This window comes from Salvelinus fontinalis, chromosome 25 (genome assembly GCF_029448725.1).
Source record: "Salvelinus fontinalis isolate EN_2023a chromosome 25, ASM2944872v1, whole genome shotgun sequence".
NCBI lineage: Eukaryota > Metazoa > Chordata > Actinopteri > Salmoniformes > Salmonidae > Salvelinus > Salvelinus fontinalis.
Genome location: NC_074689.1, coordinates 1,664,881 through 1,679,505, shown reverse-complemented (window position 1 = coordinate 1,679,505; position 14,625 = coordinate 1,664,881). Strand labels below are relative to the sequence as shown.

General features: G+C 44.2%; 1 protein-coding gene across 3 annotated transcripts in view; it reads left to right on the top strand.

Moving 5' to 3' along the window:
- The window catches only part of LOC129822734 (anion exchange protein 2-like), a 126,463-nt gene that overhangs the window by 90,196 nt on the left and 21,642 nt on the right, over positions 1 to 14,625 (top strand). For 2 of the 3 annotated variants that reach the window (XM_055881084.1, XM_055881085.1), the window contains 2 exons: positions 9,238 to 9,362; positions 10,323 to 10,522. In XM_055881084.1, coding sequence (XP_055737059.1) covers positions 9,238 to 9,362; positions 10,323 to 10,522 — 325 coding nt within the window. The other variant, XM_055881086.1, reaches the window with a different exon arrangement.

Sequence of the window (14,625 nt, the reverse complement as noted above, 5' to 3'; positions counted from 1 at the left end):
TGACTGGGAATACAGATATGCATCTGTTGGTCAGATACCTTAAAAAAAAGGCTGTCTGTATCGGGTGTGACCACTATTTGACTGATGCAGCTCAACACATCTCCTTCACATAGTTGATCAGTCTGTTGATTGTGGCCTGTGGGATCTTGTCCCACTCCTCTTCGATGGCTGTGCGAAGTTGCTGGGTATTGGCGGTAACTGGAACACGGCGGTCGTACATGTCGATCCAGAGCATCCCACATGCTCAATGTCTGGTGAGTGAGATATGCCACACCTGTCAGGTGGATGGATTATCTTGACAAAGGAGAAAAGCTCACTAGCAGATGTAAACAAATTTGTGTATATGGAACATTTCTGTGATCTTTTATTTCGGCTCATGAAACATGGGACCAACACTTTACATGTTTTTGTTCAGTGTCGGTTGTGGGAAAAGTGAGGATACATTAGAGGAGATGATCCCAAAACACAAAATATGCTCAGTTGCGATGACATTCATACAATGTTTGAGTTAGGTTGCATAGGACATTCCCTTAATGTTGTAAGAATGTAATGAGTCCGTTTGTATGACGTTCATAGCATATTTGTTTTAGGTTTAACAAAATATTCCATTGAAGTTCATGCAATATACATTTTCCCTTTTGGAGATCTTATTTCAAGAACATTTAGATACGTTTTACATAATATTACCACAACATTCTCAACATGCAAATTTGTAGCTAGCTCCTTAAAGCACATTGGAATACATCCCCCATTTATGTTTCTCTCCAGATGAAATGGCAATTCACATTTGAGAATTGTATTGTAGGCAGTGTCAATTTTAACACGTAAGTCATGGTGGGGCAAACTCTAAATGCTGACTTGTTTATGCATGCCAGCAAAGCCACTACACAACACTAAACAATACATGAATTGCACTATAAACGGTGACAAACACTGCCCACAAACTGTGAGGGTCTACATAAAGCTGTCCCAACAGCAGAGCTTTCTTTTCGATTAAGACATTAATGAGTGAGCTAAGACGGATGTCCTCAATATATCCAACTTCCGGCGCCGACCGAGATGGCCGCCTCGCTTCGCGTTCCTTGGAAAATATGCAGTATTTTGTTTTTTTATGTGTTATTTCTTACATTGGTACCCCAGGTGATCTTAGGTTTCATTACATACAGTCGGGAGGAACTACTGAATATACGATTAACGTCAACTAACCATCGTTCCTACCAGGAATATGACTTTCCCGAAACGGATCCAGTGTTTTGCCTTCCACCCAATACAATGGATCTGATCCCAGCCGGCGACCCTACGCGACGCCGTAAAAGGGGCAAACGTAGCGGTCTCCTGGTCAGGCTTCGGAGACGGGCACATCGCGCTCCACTCCCTAGCATACTACTCGCCAATGTCCAGTCTCTTGACAATAAGGTTGATGAAATCCGAGCACGGGTAACATTCCAGAGAGACATCAGGGATTGCAACGTGCTCTGCTTCACGGAAACATGGCTAACTCAAGAGACGCTAACGGAGTCGGTGCAGCCAGCTGGTTTCTTCACGCATCGCGCCGACAGAAACAAACATCTTTCTGGTAAGAAGAGGGGTGGGGGGGTATGCCTTATGATTAACGAGACGTGGTGTGATCATCATAACAACACACAGGAACTCAAGTCATTCTGTTCACCTGATCTAGAACTCCTCACAATCAAATGTCGACCGCATTATCTACCAAGGGAATTCTCTTCGATCATAATCACAGCCGTATATATTCCCCCCCAAGCAGACACATCGATGGCCCTGAACGAACTCTATCTGACTCTTTGTAAACTGGAAACCACACACCCTGAGGCTGCATTCATCGTAGCTGGGGATTTTAACAAGGCTAATCTAAAAACAAAACTCCCTAAATTCTATCAGCATATCGATTGTGCTACCAGGGCTGGTAAAACCCTGGATCATTGTTATACTAACTTCCGCGACGCATATAAGGCCCTCCCCCGCCCTCCTTTCGGAAAAGCTGACCACGACTCCATTTTGTTGATTCCAGCCTACAAACAGAAACTAAAACAACAAGCTCCCGCGCTCAGGTCTGTTCAACGCTGGTCCGACCAATCTGATTCCACGCTTCAAGACTGCTTCGATCACGCGGATTGGAATATGTTCCGCATTGCGTCCAACAACAACATTGAAGAATATGCTGATTCGGTGAGCGAGTTCATTAGGAAGTGCATTGACGATGTCGTACCCACAGCAACGATTAAAACATTCCCAAACCAGAAACCGTGGATTGACGGCAGCATTCGCGTGAAACTGAAAGCGCGAACCACTGCTTTTAACCAGGGCAAGGTGACCGGAAACATGACCGAATACACACAGTGTAGCTATTCTCTCCGCAAGGCTATCAAACAGGCTAAGTCCCAGTACAGAGACAAACTAGAGTCGCAATTCAACAGCTCAGACACAAGAGGTATGTGGCAGGGTCTACAGTCTATCACGGATTACAAAAAGAAAACCAGCCCCGTCGCGGACCAGGATGTCTTGCTCCCAGACAGGCTAAATAACTTTTTTGCCCGCTTTGAGGACAATACAGTGCCACTGACACGGCCCGCTACCAAAACCTGCGGGTTCTCCTTCACTGCAGCCGAGGTGAGTAAAACATTTAAACGTGTTAACCCTCGCAAGGCTGCAGGCCCAGACGGCATTCCCAGCCGCGTCCTCAGAGCATGCGCAGACCAGCTGGCTGGTGTGTTTACGGACATATTCAATCAATCCTTATCCCAGTCTGCTGTTCCCACATGCTTCAAGAGGGCCACCATTGTTCCTGTTCCCAAGAAAGCTAAGGTAACTGAGCTAAACGACTACCGCCCCGTAGCACTCACTTCCGTCATCATGAAGTGCTTTGAGAGACTAGTCAAGGACCATATCACCTCCACCCTACCGGACACCCTAGACCCACTCCAATTTGCTTACCGACCCAATAGGTCCACAGACGACGCAATCGCAACCACACTGCACACTGCCCTAACCCATCTGGACAAGAGGAATACCTATGTGAGAATGCTGTTCATCGACTACAGCTCAGCATTTAACACCATAGTACCCTCCAAACTCGTCATCAAGCTCAAGACCCTGGGTCTCGACCCCGCCCTGTGCAACTGGGTCCTGGACTTCCTGACGGGCCGCCCCCAGGTGGTGAGGGTAGGTAACAACATCTCCACCCCGCTGATCCTCAACACTGGGGCCCCACAAGGGTGCGTTCTGAGCCCTCTCCTGTACTCCCTGTTCACCCACGACTGCGTGGCCATGCACGCCTCCAACTCAATCATCAAGTTTGCGGACGACACTACAGTGGTAGGCTTGATTACCAACAACGACGAGACGGCCTACAGGGAGGAGGTGAGGGCCCTCGGAGTGTGGTGTCAGGAAAATAACCTCACACTCAACGTCAATAAAACAAAGGAGATGATTGTGGACTTCAGGAAACAGCAGAGGGAGCACCCCCTTATCCACATCGACGGGTCAGTAGTGGAGAAGGTGGAAGGTTTTAAGTTCCTCGGTGTACACATCACGGACAAACTGAATTGGTCCACCCACACAGACAGCGTTGTGAAGAAGGCGCAGCAGCGCCTCTTCAACATCAGGAGGCTGAAGAAATTCGGCTTGTCACCAAAAGCACTCACAAACTTCTACAGCTGCACAATCGAGAGCATCCTGTCGGGCTGTATCACCGCCTGGTACGGCAACTGCTCCGCCCACAACCGTAAGGCTCTCCAGAGGGTAGTGAGGTCTGCAGAACGCATCACCGGGGGCAAACTACCTGCCCTCCAGGACACCTACACCACCCGATGTCACAGGAAGGCCATAAAGATCATCAAGGACAACAACCACCCAAGCCACTGCCTGTTCACCCCGCTATCATCCAGAAGGCGAGGTCAGTACAGGTGCATCAAAGCAGGGACCGAGAGACTGAAAAACAGCTTCTATCTCAAGGCCATCAGACTGTTAAACAGCCACCACTAACATTTAGCGGCCGCTGCCAACATACTGACTCAACTCCAGCCACTTTAAAAATGGGAATTGATGGAAATTATGTAAAAATGTACCACTAGCCACTTTAAACAATGCCACTTAATATAATGTTTACATACCCTACATTACCCATCTCATATGTATATGTATATACTGTACTCTATATCATCTACTGCATCTTGCCATCTTTATGTAATACATGTACCACTAGCCACTTTAAACTATGCCACTTTATGTTTACATACCCTACAGTACTCATCTCATATGTCTATACCGTACTCTATACCATCTACTGCATCTTGCCTATGCCGTTCTGTACCATCACTCATTCATATATCTTTATGTACATATTCTTTATCCCTTTACACTTGCGTGTATAAGGTAGTAGTTGTCGAATTGTTAGGTTAGATTACTTGTTGTTATTACTGCATTGTCGGAACTAGAAGCACAAGCATTTCGCTATTTGCTAACCATGTGTATGTGACTAATAAAATTTGATTTGATTTATAACTATTTGTTCAGCCTTTTTGAAATGTACAGTGACAGAATACGCAACATTGGCCGTTCTTACAGTATTCTCCCTGTACACCAAGTTAGAACCATAGGATATCTAAAGGGGGCATACAAGCAGTCAATGAACACCCTTACAATATTCAATAACGTTTCTCTAAAACACGTTATCGGCTTCATGTGCACCACCAAGCTAAGTTATGAGGGGAAAAGGGACCAAATGATTAGGGTGAGGCACATGGGCTACTAACAGCTTTTTTGTTCAGTGAAATATTTGTGTTTATAGGTATGAGCCTTTATTTGGCATGCCATCTACCCAAGTCCCCCCCCCCCCCCCCCCCCCCCCAGTTATGTGGCGTAATCAAGGAATTTATTTATAAATAAGAAATGTTTATTTGTCAGGTGGATGGATTATCTTGACAAAGGAGAAAAGCTCACTATGTAAACAAATGTGTGTTAATGGAAAATGTCTGTGATCTTTTATTTCGGCTCATGAAACATGGGACCAACACTTTACATGTTTATACACTACATACACTTAGTATTACCTATCTCCCTGGTATATTACATAATTTATGCAGCAGCATACAAGATATGTTTGGACTCACGTTGCTGTGCTCACTTGAAACAGGAAGATGGCGTGGCACTCCTTCTTGTGGGCAAATTGTAATCTAACTTTGTCATCAAAGTCTGGCATTCTCTGGATTTATGGTGCTTTCAAGACAACTGGAAACTTTTAAAACAAGGTTGAATCATGACGTCGGTGATCTTCAGGTCGGAGCTCTTGAAAGATCCTTCTATACACTACCAGTCAAAAGTTTTAGAACACCAACTCCGGTGTTACTATTTTCTACATTGTAGAATAATAGTGAAGACATCAAAACTATAAAATAACACATATGGAATCATGTAAACAAGTAAACGTCTCTTTTTCAGGACCCTGTCTTTCAAAGATAATTCGTAAAAAATTCAAATAACTTCACAGATCAAAGGGCTTAAACACTGTTTCCCATGCTTTTTCAATTAACCATAAAAAATTTATGAACATGCACCTGTGGAACGGCCGTTACAGCTTACAGACGGTAGGCAATTAAGGTCACACTTATGAAAACTTAGGACACTAAAGAGGCCTTTCTACTGTCTCTGAAAAACACCAAAACAAAGATGCCCATGGGTCCCTGCTCATCTTTGTGAACGTGCCTTAGGCATGCTGCAAGGAGGCATGAGGACTGCAGATGTGGCCAGGGCAATAAATTGCAATGTCCGTACTGTGAGACGGCGCTACAGGGAGACAGGACGGACAGCTGATCGTCCTTAGTGGCAGACCACGTGTAACAACACCTGCACAGGATCGGTACATCCGAACATCACACCTGCGGGACAGGTACAGGATGGCAACAACAGCCCGAGTTACACCAGGAATGCACAATCCCTCCATCAGTACTCAGACTGTCCGCAATAGGCTGAGAGAGGCTGGACTGAGGGCTTGCAGGCCTGTTGTAAGGCAGGTCCTCACCAGACATCACAGGAAACAACGTCGCCTATGGGCACAAACCCACCGTCGCTGGACCAGACAGGACTGGCAAAAAGTGCTCTTCACTGATGAGTCGCGGTTTTGTCTCACCAGGGGTGATGGTCGGATTTGCGTTTATTGTCGAAGGAATGAGCATTACACCGAGGCCTGCACTCTGGAGCGGGATCAATTTGGAGGTGGAGGGTCCGTCATGGTCTGGGGCGGTGTGTCACAACATCATCGGACTGAGATTGCCTGCAATTACAACAATCTCAACACTGTGCGTTACAGGGAAGACATCCTCCTCCCTCATGTGGTACCCTTCCTGCAGGCTCATCCTGACATGACCCTCCAGCATGACAATGCCACCAGCCATACTGCTCGTTCTTTGCGTGATTTCCTGCAAGACAGGAATGTCAGTGTTCTGCCATGGCCAGTGAAGAGCCCGGATCTCAATCCCATTGAGCACGTCTGGGACTTGTTGGATCGGAGGGTGAGGGCTAGGGCCATTCCCCCCCAGAAATGTCCGGGAACTTGCCAGTGCCTTGGTGGAAGAGGGGGGTAACATCTCACAGCAAATATGGTGCAGTCCATGAGGAGGAGCTGCACTGCAGTACTTAATGCAGCTGGTGGCCACACCAGATTCTGACTGTTACTTTTGATTGTTAAGGGACACATTATTCCATTTGTTAGTCACATGTCTGTGGAACTTGTTCAGTTTGTCCCAGTTGTTGAATCTTGTTATGTTCATACAAATATTTACAAATGTTAAGTTTTCTGAAAATAAACGCATTTAACAGTGAGAGGACGCTTCTTTTTTTGCTGAGTTTAGTAACCAAGAAAGTGTTAAACAAATCAAAATATCTTTATTTGAGATTCTTCAAATAGCCACCCTTTGCCTTGATGACAGCTGTGCACACTCTTGGCATTCTCTCAACCAGCTTTTTAAATATTTTTATTTAAGCTTTATTTAACTAGGAAAGTCAGGTAAGAAAATATTCTTATTTACAATGACGGCCTACCCCGTCCAAACCCGGACGACGCTGGGCCAATTGGTCAGTCAATACACAACATTTCAAGAACTTTGAAAGTTTCTTCAAGTGCAGTCGCAAAAACCATCAAGCGCTATGATGAAACTGGCTCTCATGAGGAACGCCACAGGAATGGAAGACCCAGAGTTACCTCTGCTGCAGAGGATACGGTCATTAGAGTTACCAACCTCAGATTTTTCTTCCCAAATAAATGCGTCAGAGTTCTAGTAACAGACACATCTCAACATCAACTGTTAGAGGAGACTGTGAATTAGGCCTTCATGGTTGAAATTGCTGCAAAGAAAACACTACTAAAGGACACCAATAATAAGAAGACTTGCTTTGACCAAGAAACACAAGCAATGGACAAGCAATTCAACCAGTTGAAATCTGTCCTGTGGTCTGATGAGTGCAAATTTGAGATTTCTTGTTCCAACCACCGTGTCTTTGTGAGACGGATGAGCTCTACATGTGTGGTTCCCACCGTGAAGCATGGAGGAGGAGGTGTGGGGGTGCTTTGCTGGTGACACTGTCAGTGATTTATTTACAATTCATGACACACTTAATCAGCATGGCTACCACAGCATTTTGCAGCGATACGCCATCCCATCTGGTTTGCACTTAGTGGGACTCTCATTTGTTTTTAAACAGGACAATGACCCAACACGCCTCCAGGCTTTGCAAGGGCTATTTGACCAAGGAGAGTGATAGAGTGCTGCATGAGATGACTTGGCCTCCACAATCACCCGACCTCAACCCAATTGAGATTGTTTGGGATGAGTTGGACCGCAGAGTGAAGGAAAAGCAGCCAACAAGTGCTTAGCGTATGTGGGAACTACTTCAAGACTGTTGGAAAAGCATTCCAGGTGAAGCTGATTGAGAGAATGCCAAGAGTGTGCCGCCATGCTGTCATCAAGGCAAAGGGTGGCTACTTTGAAAAATCTAAAACAATAAATATATTTTGACTTGTTGGACACTTTTTGTTTACTTCATGATTCCTTATGTGTTATTTCATACTTTTAATGTCTTCCCTGTTATTCTAAATTCAAAAGGCACTCGCACATCTGAGCTATCTTTTTTGCAGAATAAAGAAGAAACCCCCACACTGCTCTTGATAGTGTCACTACTCTTTAATAAGCTTTACGTATTGTCCTCACGGCCTTCGTTAGAGCTTTTGTGAGATTTTTTAGATTAGCACTTTATGTAGACATAGCCCCACCCCCATCCGTTCCACGCATCGAACGGGGTTGGAGTCGAGGGGAAACAAATAAGTGCTACCAAATATAACCATGTGAATTTCATAAATATTCAAATAAAGTGTGTACATAAACGTAAAACCACAATGAGGACATCAACTTTTTTATTTATTTAACCTTTATTTAACTAGGCAAGTTAGTTAAGAATAAATTCTTATTTACAATGACTGCCTACCCCGGCCGAACCGGACGATGCTGGGCCAATTGTGCCCTGGGCCAATTGTGCGCCGCCCTATGGGACTCCCAATCACGGCCGGATGTGATGCAGACCTACCATGAATCATTCGGTACAGCGCAAGAAAAACAGAGTAATCTGAAATGGGGGCATAATTCATATTTCCGTCTACAACAGAACACACATAGTCATTTCCTCATTAAGACCTCCAGGAAATATTATTCTACATTGTAGAAAATAGTAATAAAGAAAGAAAAACCTGTGAATGAGTGTGTGTGTGCAAACTTTTGAATGGAACTTTATATCTCTATCAGTTATTTTTGTAACAGAATTTACATTAACTAAAGGTTGCTTAGAGAAAAGGCAATATGCATATCTTACACAGCTGATGGCACCTTTATTTCCTATTTAGTACACAATTTTGGACCAGGGTCCTGGTAAAAAAAAAAGTAGTACACTATATAGGGAATATGGTTCCTTTTAGGACACTGACATGTATTTTTGTGGTGTGGTTCAAATATTGAATCTCTGTCATATTTCAAAACAAGCTTAATCATTTATGGTTTGGGGTTACATTGATATGCAACTGACAACTATTGTGTTCTGCCGTAAAACATGACCGGTTTTAAACAGTAATGGTGTGAACATATGCATACAACCCCCAAGCTTTTCTCATAGTTTTTTTTTTCATTCTGGAAATGTCAAAGAAATCATGTGTGCCCCCTCTCTCCTTCATAGTTTTTTCTGTCAGATGAAGATCACCTGGCCACACCTACCACAGACATCCCCTGCCCTGCCCGAGTGCTGGAGGTTGTTCCCCAGTCTGCCGTGAGCACCGACCCTGAAGATGCCACCTCCACGGAGTGAGTACACCTCTCTAAGTGCACCCCCATTTTCATTCCATTATTACCACAATGGTGTGATCGGGTGAGAATCTTTGGCAGTTGAAGTGTCTCATCCTCCTTTGCGGCACAACACAGCAAGGACTGTTTTATAGCACGTAACCTGATACTGCTCGCTCTGAGGCTTTCTCCTTCGCTGATTGGATGAGAGAGGTGTGTGTGTGTTGCCCACTTTACGTTACCATGTCCCAGGCATCCAGGCAGCCTGCAGGGTTCTGATCTAATAGGGCCTGATTCCACCAGCAAGAATAAAGAGCCATATTTCACCTGTCTGACTGTTTCCATAGAGAATTCCAACCCTTCCTACTAACACACCTCTCCTCTCGACCCTCCAACTATGGCATTTAGTCTCAGGACACATTAGTGCCTTGTCTTGTCTGGGATATAGCTTTGTGGGCTCTCCTTTCATCTCCTTTCTCAAGTCTGCTGTAATATCACTCTGTGGACTTCTTCCTACTACTCCTACACATTGGAAGGTAGAGGTGACACCCAAGTGAAATATTCTGACTGCAGAGGGATCTTTGGAATATAGTTGTTTTCTGAAACTAACAGCTTTTTGGAGACTGAGTGTTTTTCGGTTTCGAAAAGATCTGCCTGGACTGAGGAATTCTTAGTGGGCGTTTTCAGTCTTTTAGTTTATCGATAGCAACATTCAGAATTGATTTCATTTGATTAAGTATTTTTTCTTCTCCTGTGAAATGAGCTTTTCTGTATGTTTGATAATGTGTTTGTTCCAAGGAGTGTAGAGGGAGACCGACAAACCATTCTCCTTTCGTATCTTAGAAAATGTGCATTTTGTCATTTACTGGCCCAGTCTCCTAGATGTAAAAGTAGTTATGTTGTGTAGCTCACTCCAGGTTCACGTCTAATATTTTGTTGGCCTTACAGTTAACTCTCTAATTTCTTTCTCTCCTCTTCCAGAAAGCCCTGTCCGGCCTCGTCCAGCAGTGACCCATCCGACCCCACCCCTCTTATCCGCGTGGCTAGCCGCAGCTACGACCTGCAGGAGCGCCGGTGCACCGGCAACATGACTGGCGCCGAGCAGGCCAAGTACGAGCGCATCCCCACGGACGAGAGCGAGGCGCAGACACTGGCCTCTGCCGACCTGGATGGGATCAAAAGTGAGTCTTGAATATTGCCAACCTCAGTCCCTTCATGTTCAGCCTTTGTTCTCGCTGAAGCAATGTTTTAGTGCTTACTTTAATTCCACGGTTGTTTGTATAATTTAATTCAGAGCCAAGACGACATGCGGGTTCTCTCTTTGTTTAGACAGCATGTTATGTTCTTGTACTTGTACATTTTTAAGGGCTGTTTTGTCATTTGGGAGATTTATTCGGAACCCCGGTACTCTGAACTAACCTCTCCCTGACCTAAGAATCTAAACTCTCCCTGACCTTCGTGTTCACTCAGGCTACTGTGCCAGATTAACTTTTAAAGATGTCTTTTTACATTTTACTTCTTCAAGTGCTTAATATCTTGCTCTTTGTGTATGTGCGCCTGTTTGTGTGTGTGCTTGTGTGAAGGGAAGAGTCTTTGGCTCCACTGAAGGTCAGAATGCCCTAAACAGAGAGAAAGAAGGGATCACACTGGGGTACATTAATGTCCTGTGACGTCCCCAGCTCCAGTGGCAACGGGTGATTTACGTCAGGGGGTCGACCCCTCAGCGGACAGCGGCAGCTTATCAGAGAGTGTGGCGGACACTGACAAAATAGGAGCGAAGTCCTCTAATTAAATTAGCCTGTTCCCGCTCTAAGCTGAGGCCCCTGGAACCAGGCCCGAGTCAACCCGGTGGCTAATTGAGAAAACTGCCCCTCTGGTTCACAGCCCTTGAGTCATAAGAGCCAATAAAACAATGTGGAAGAGCTAAGTCGTCTGGGGGAAAAAACATGAGGGAAGCTGAATTGCATGGAGATGATGTAGGTTCAGTGTCAATGTGACATAGAGGGTGTGGACTTTGTCAGGGTCCCTGACCGCATCAGGAGTCTCCTCGGGTGGATCCTCTTATCTGCTTCCCAGCACTGCAAAGCAGCCTGGGAAAGTGCCTCTGCGGCTGGCCGCTGCTCAATGATCGGAATTATTAGATCACTGTCTCATTCCTCTTTTGTTCAATTCTCCTGTTAGCCCCTCTGCTAGTTAATGCGCTTGGACACTTTCTACCCTAACCAGGTCAGGTGGGGGTCAAGGAATGCTTTTTTTCTAGCTCCAGTCCTGGACACGCAAAGGCTTGAGATGGGAGAGGTCACGGTTCCTCATTCCCATGCCAGGTTTATGCCAGCACTACGCCCACCACCAAGCTCCTCTCCTTCAAGAGTGCCAGCCTTGCCCGGGCCAAGTCCCACTCCAGGACTTCCCAGACAACCACACACGCGCAACTGGAGTCGGGCACATTGTGAAGCCTCTAAGGCGGACGAACGGTTCCAGTAGACATAGCCCAAAGGTCTGACAAGGTACAGCGACACCTTACAGTGAAACCCAGACAATGAACGAGAGGCTCAAATGACAGAAGATGATACTTCGTTGCTCTCCAGTTTCACTCGCAGAGTTTTCCAAGGACGTACAGGACAACTTGTTCTTCAGGGAAAATGCTGTCTTCTTTATACACCCTCGGTTTTAGGTGATGAATTGATGAAGGTGCTCAACGACCAGGGTGTTTCTCAAACAGGGAAGGAGCCCACTGACAAAGGTAAGGATAGTTCCTACCTCTGACAGGATCATCCACACCCGTTGTCGCCTTCCCTCTGAGATGTATCCAACCAGCTCTCTTTCATCCAGCCTTATTATCCACTGTCCTTGGTTTGCGGCCAGCCTGGTAACCCAACTAGGGTTTAATAGCGGGAACCAGGTTACCGCCCCAAACCCACTCCCGTTTCCCGGGATAAATAACTGTGAGAAACCGGTAAATTATAATAAATTATTTATATGAACAGCTTGAAGTGAAATAGAACTGTTAAATTATATGCAATGTCCAAATCTGTCTTTACGGCTTCCTCTGCTCTGCTATCTGCATGATCAATCATCAACACTCAGGGTGGGGACAGACAGCGCATCTCATATGGAGTGCAGTTCACAATGCATGTATCATCTCATCAGCAGGTAACTTTTTTTCTTGTGACAGGTACATTTGCTGTAGCATAGCCTATGCTACGCTACATAACAAGGCTAGCATAGCCTATGCTACAGTAGTATTAGGACTAATATCTGAATATGCATGTAATTTGCACATCTCCGTCTGGCTTTCGGGGGTCACCTTATTTTTTTATTAAGATCATATTTAAAAAATTGCAACTGCAGAGTTTTAAAACAGCCTATCACTCGAATATCGTTCCAGCAGGTATATTGCACTGGTCATCCCCAAAGCCAACACTTCCTTTTTGGCCGCCTTTCCTTAAAGCTCTGCTACCAATGACTGGAATGAATTGCAAAAATCTCTGAAGCTGGAGTCTTCTATCTCCCTCTCTAACTTTAAGCATCAGCTGTCAGAACAGCTCACCTATCACTGTACCTGTACACAGCCAATCTGTAAATAGCACACCCGACTACCTCATCTCCATATTATTACTTACCCTCTTGGTCTTTTGCACCCCAGTATCTCTACTTGCACATCATCATCTGCACATCTATCACTCCAGTATCCATGCTAAATTGTAATAATTTTCGCCTCTAGGGCCTATTTATTGACTAGCTCCCTACTCTTCTACATTTGCACCCACTTAACATAGATTTTTCTATTATTTCTGTTCTTTACAGTTATTGACTGTACGTTTTGTTGACGTGTAACTCCGTTGTTTTTGTCGCACTGCTTTGCTTTATCTTAGCCAGGTCGTAGTTGTAAATGAGAACTTGTTTTCAACTGGCCTACCTGGTTAAATAAAGGTGAAATAAATAAATACAAATAAGTTGAAATTCACACTTTATTGAATTCGGACCATTGCAGAACCAATTCTATTTTTGTGAACTTAACAATTTTTATTTAGCAAATAAAGACAAATGGCATGGACAAAATTATTGGCACACCGGAGCTAGTACTTGGTTGCACTGCCTTTGGCCAATATAACAGCCAACAAATGAGTTGGATAAAATATAAAAGGTTTCTGTGTTTTTGGAGTGCATCAGTCCAACAACCGTTTGTCTAATGAAGGTTGTGGATCGTCCATCAGGACAACCTCAAACACACATCAAAGCACCCTGAAATTGTTCAAGGAGAAACACTGGACTGTTCTGGAGTTGCCAACGAAGAGTCCAGATCTGAATCACATTTATAACCTATGGCAAGAGCTGAAAACAGCAGTTGGAGGGCACCCCTCAAACATTGAAGAATTAGAGCAGTTTGCTGCTGAAAAGTGAGACAAATTGCCAGTAGAAAGTTGCAGCAAGCTCATTGATGGCTACAAGAAGTGTCTGCAGTTTTCTTGGCCAAAGGCTGCGTAACCAAGTACTAGCTCTGCCAATCATTTCTTACATGCCGTGTCTTTATTTTCAAAATAATATTGTAAACTTAAGTTTACAAAAATAAAATTAGAATTTCTGTGTCGATGACAATCCAATAGCAAGGTATTTGGAACACGTTTTATTTTTACAAAATAGGGAATTCTTTAAAGATGGACTATGCAGAAATTGCTCCACCATTTCCTGGTTGCTAATATTCTAATAGTTTGCTCAATTTGTGACAAAGCAAGCAAGTATACAATCAAAATATTGTTTTTTTTTCTACTGTTTGAAGCTGTTGCGCAAAACTGAAAATAAAAAAAAATGCAGAAACAGGAAGCATAGAAATAGCGCACCTACAACAGATCCTACCGCTTCTTAGACTTTCTTTCAATGAGAATGACAGATCTATTACACATTTCTAAGTGAATTTGGTCCGGTCCCCCAAAAAGTGAAATATTTTAAGAAAAGTTTAAGTGTGCCAATATATTTGGCCGCAACTGTATATTCTGTGCCTTTGAGAAGTAATATCATAACCCTGGACTTATTCCACATTGTGTTTGAATTGAAAATTAATTAAATAGGTGTTTGTGTGACACCACTGTACCCCACACATAGAATTCTAGCAGTGAATTTCAAACACAGATTCAACCACAAAGTCCAGGGAGGTTTTCCAATGTCTTGCAAAAGAAGTGCACATATCTGGAGATTGTTTTGTTGTTTTACTAGACTTTGAATATGCCTTTGAGCATTGTGAAGTTATTAATTAAACTTTGGATCGTGTATAAAACCAACTTTT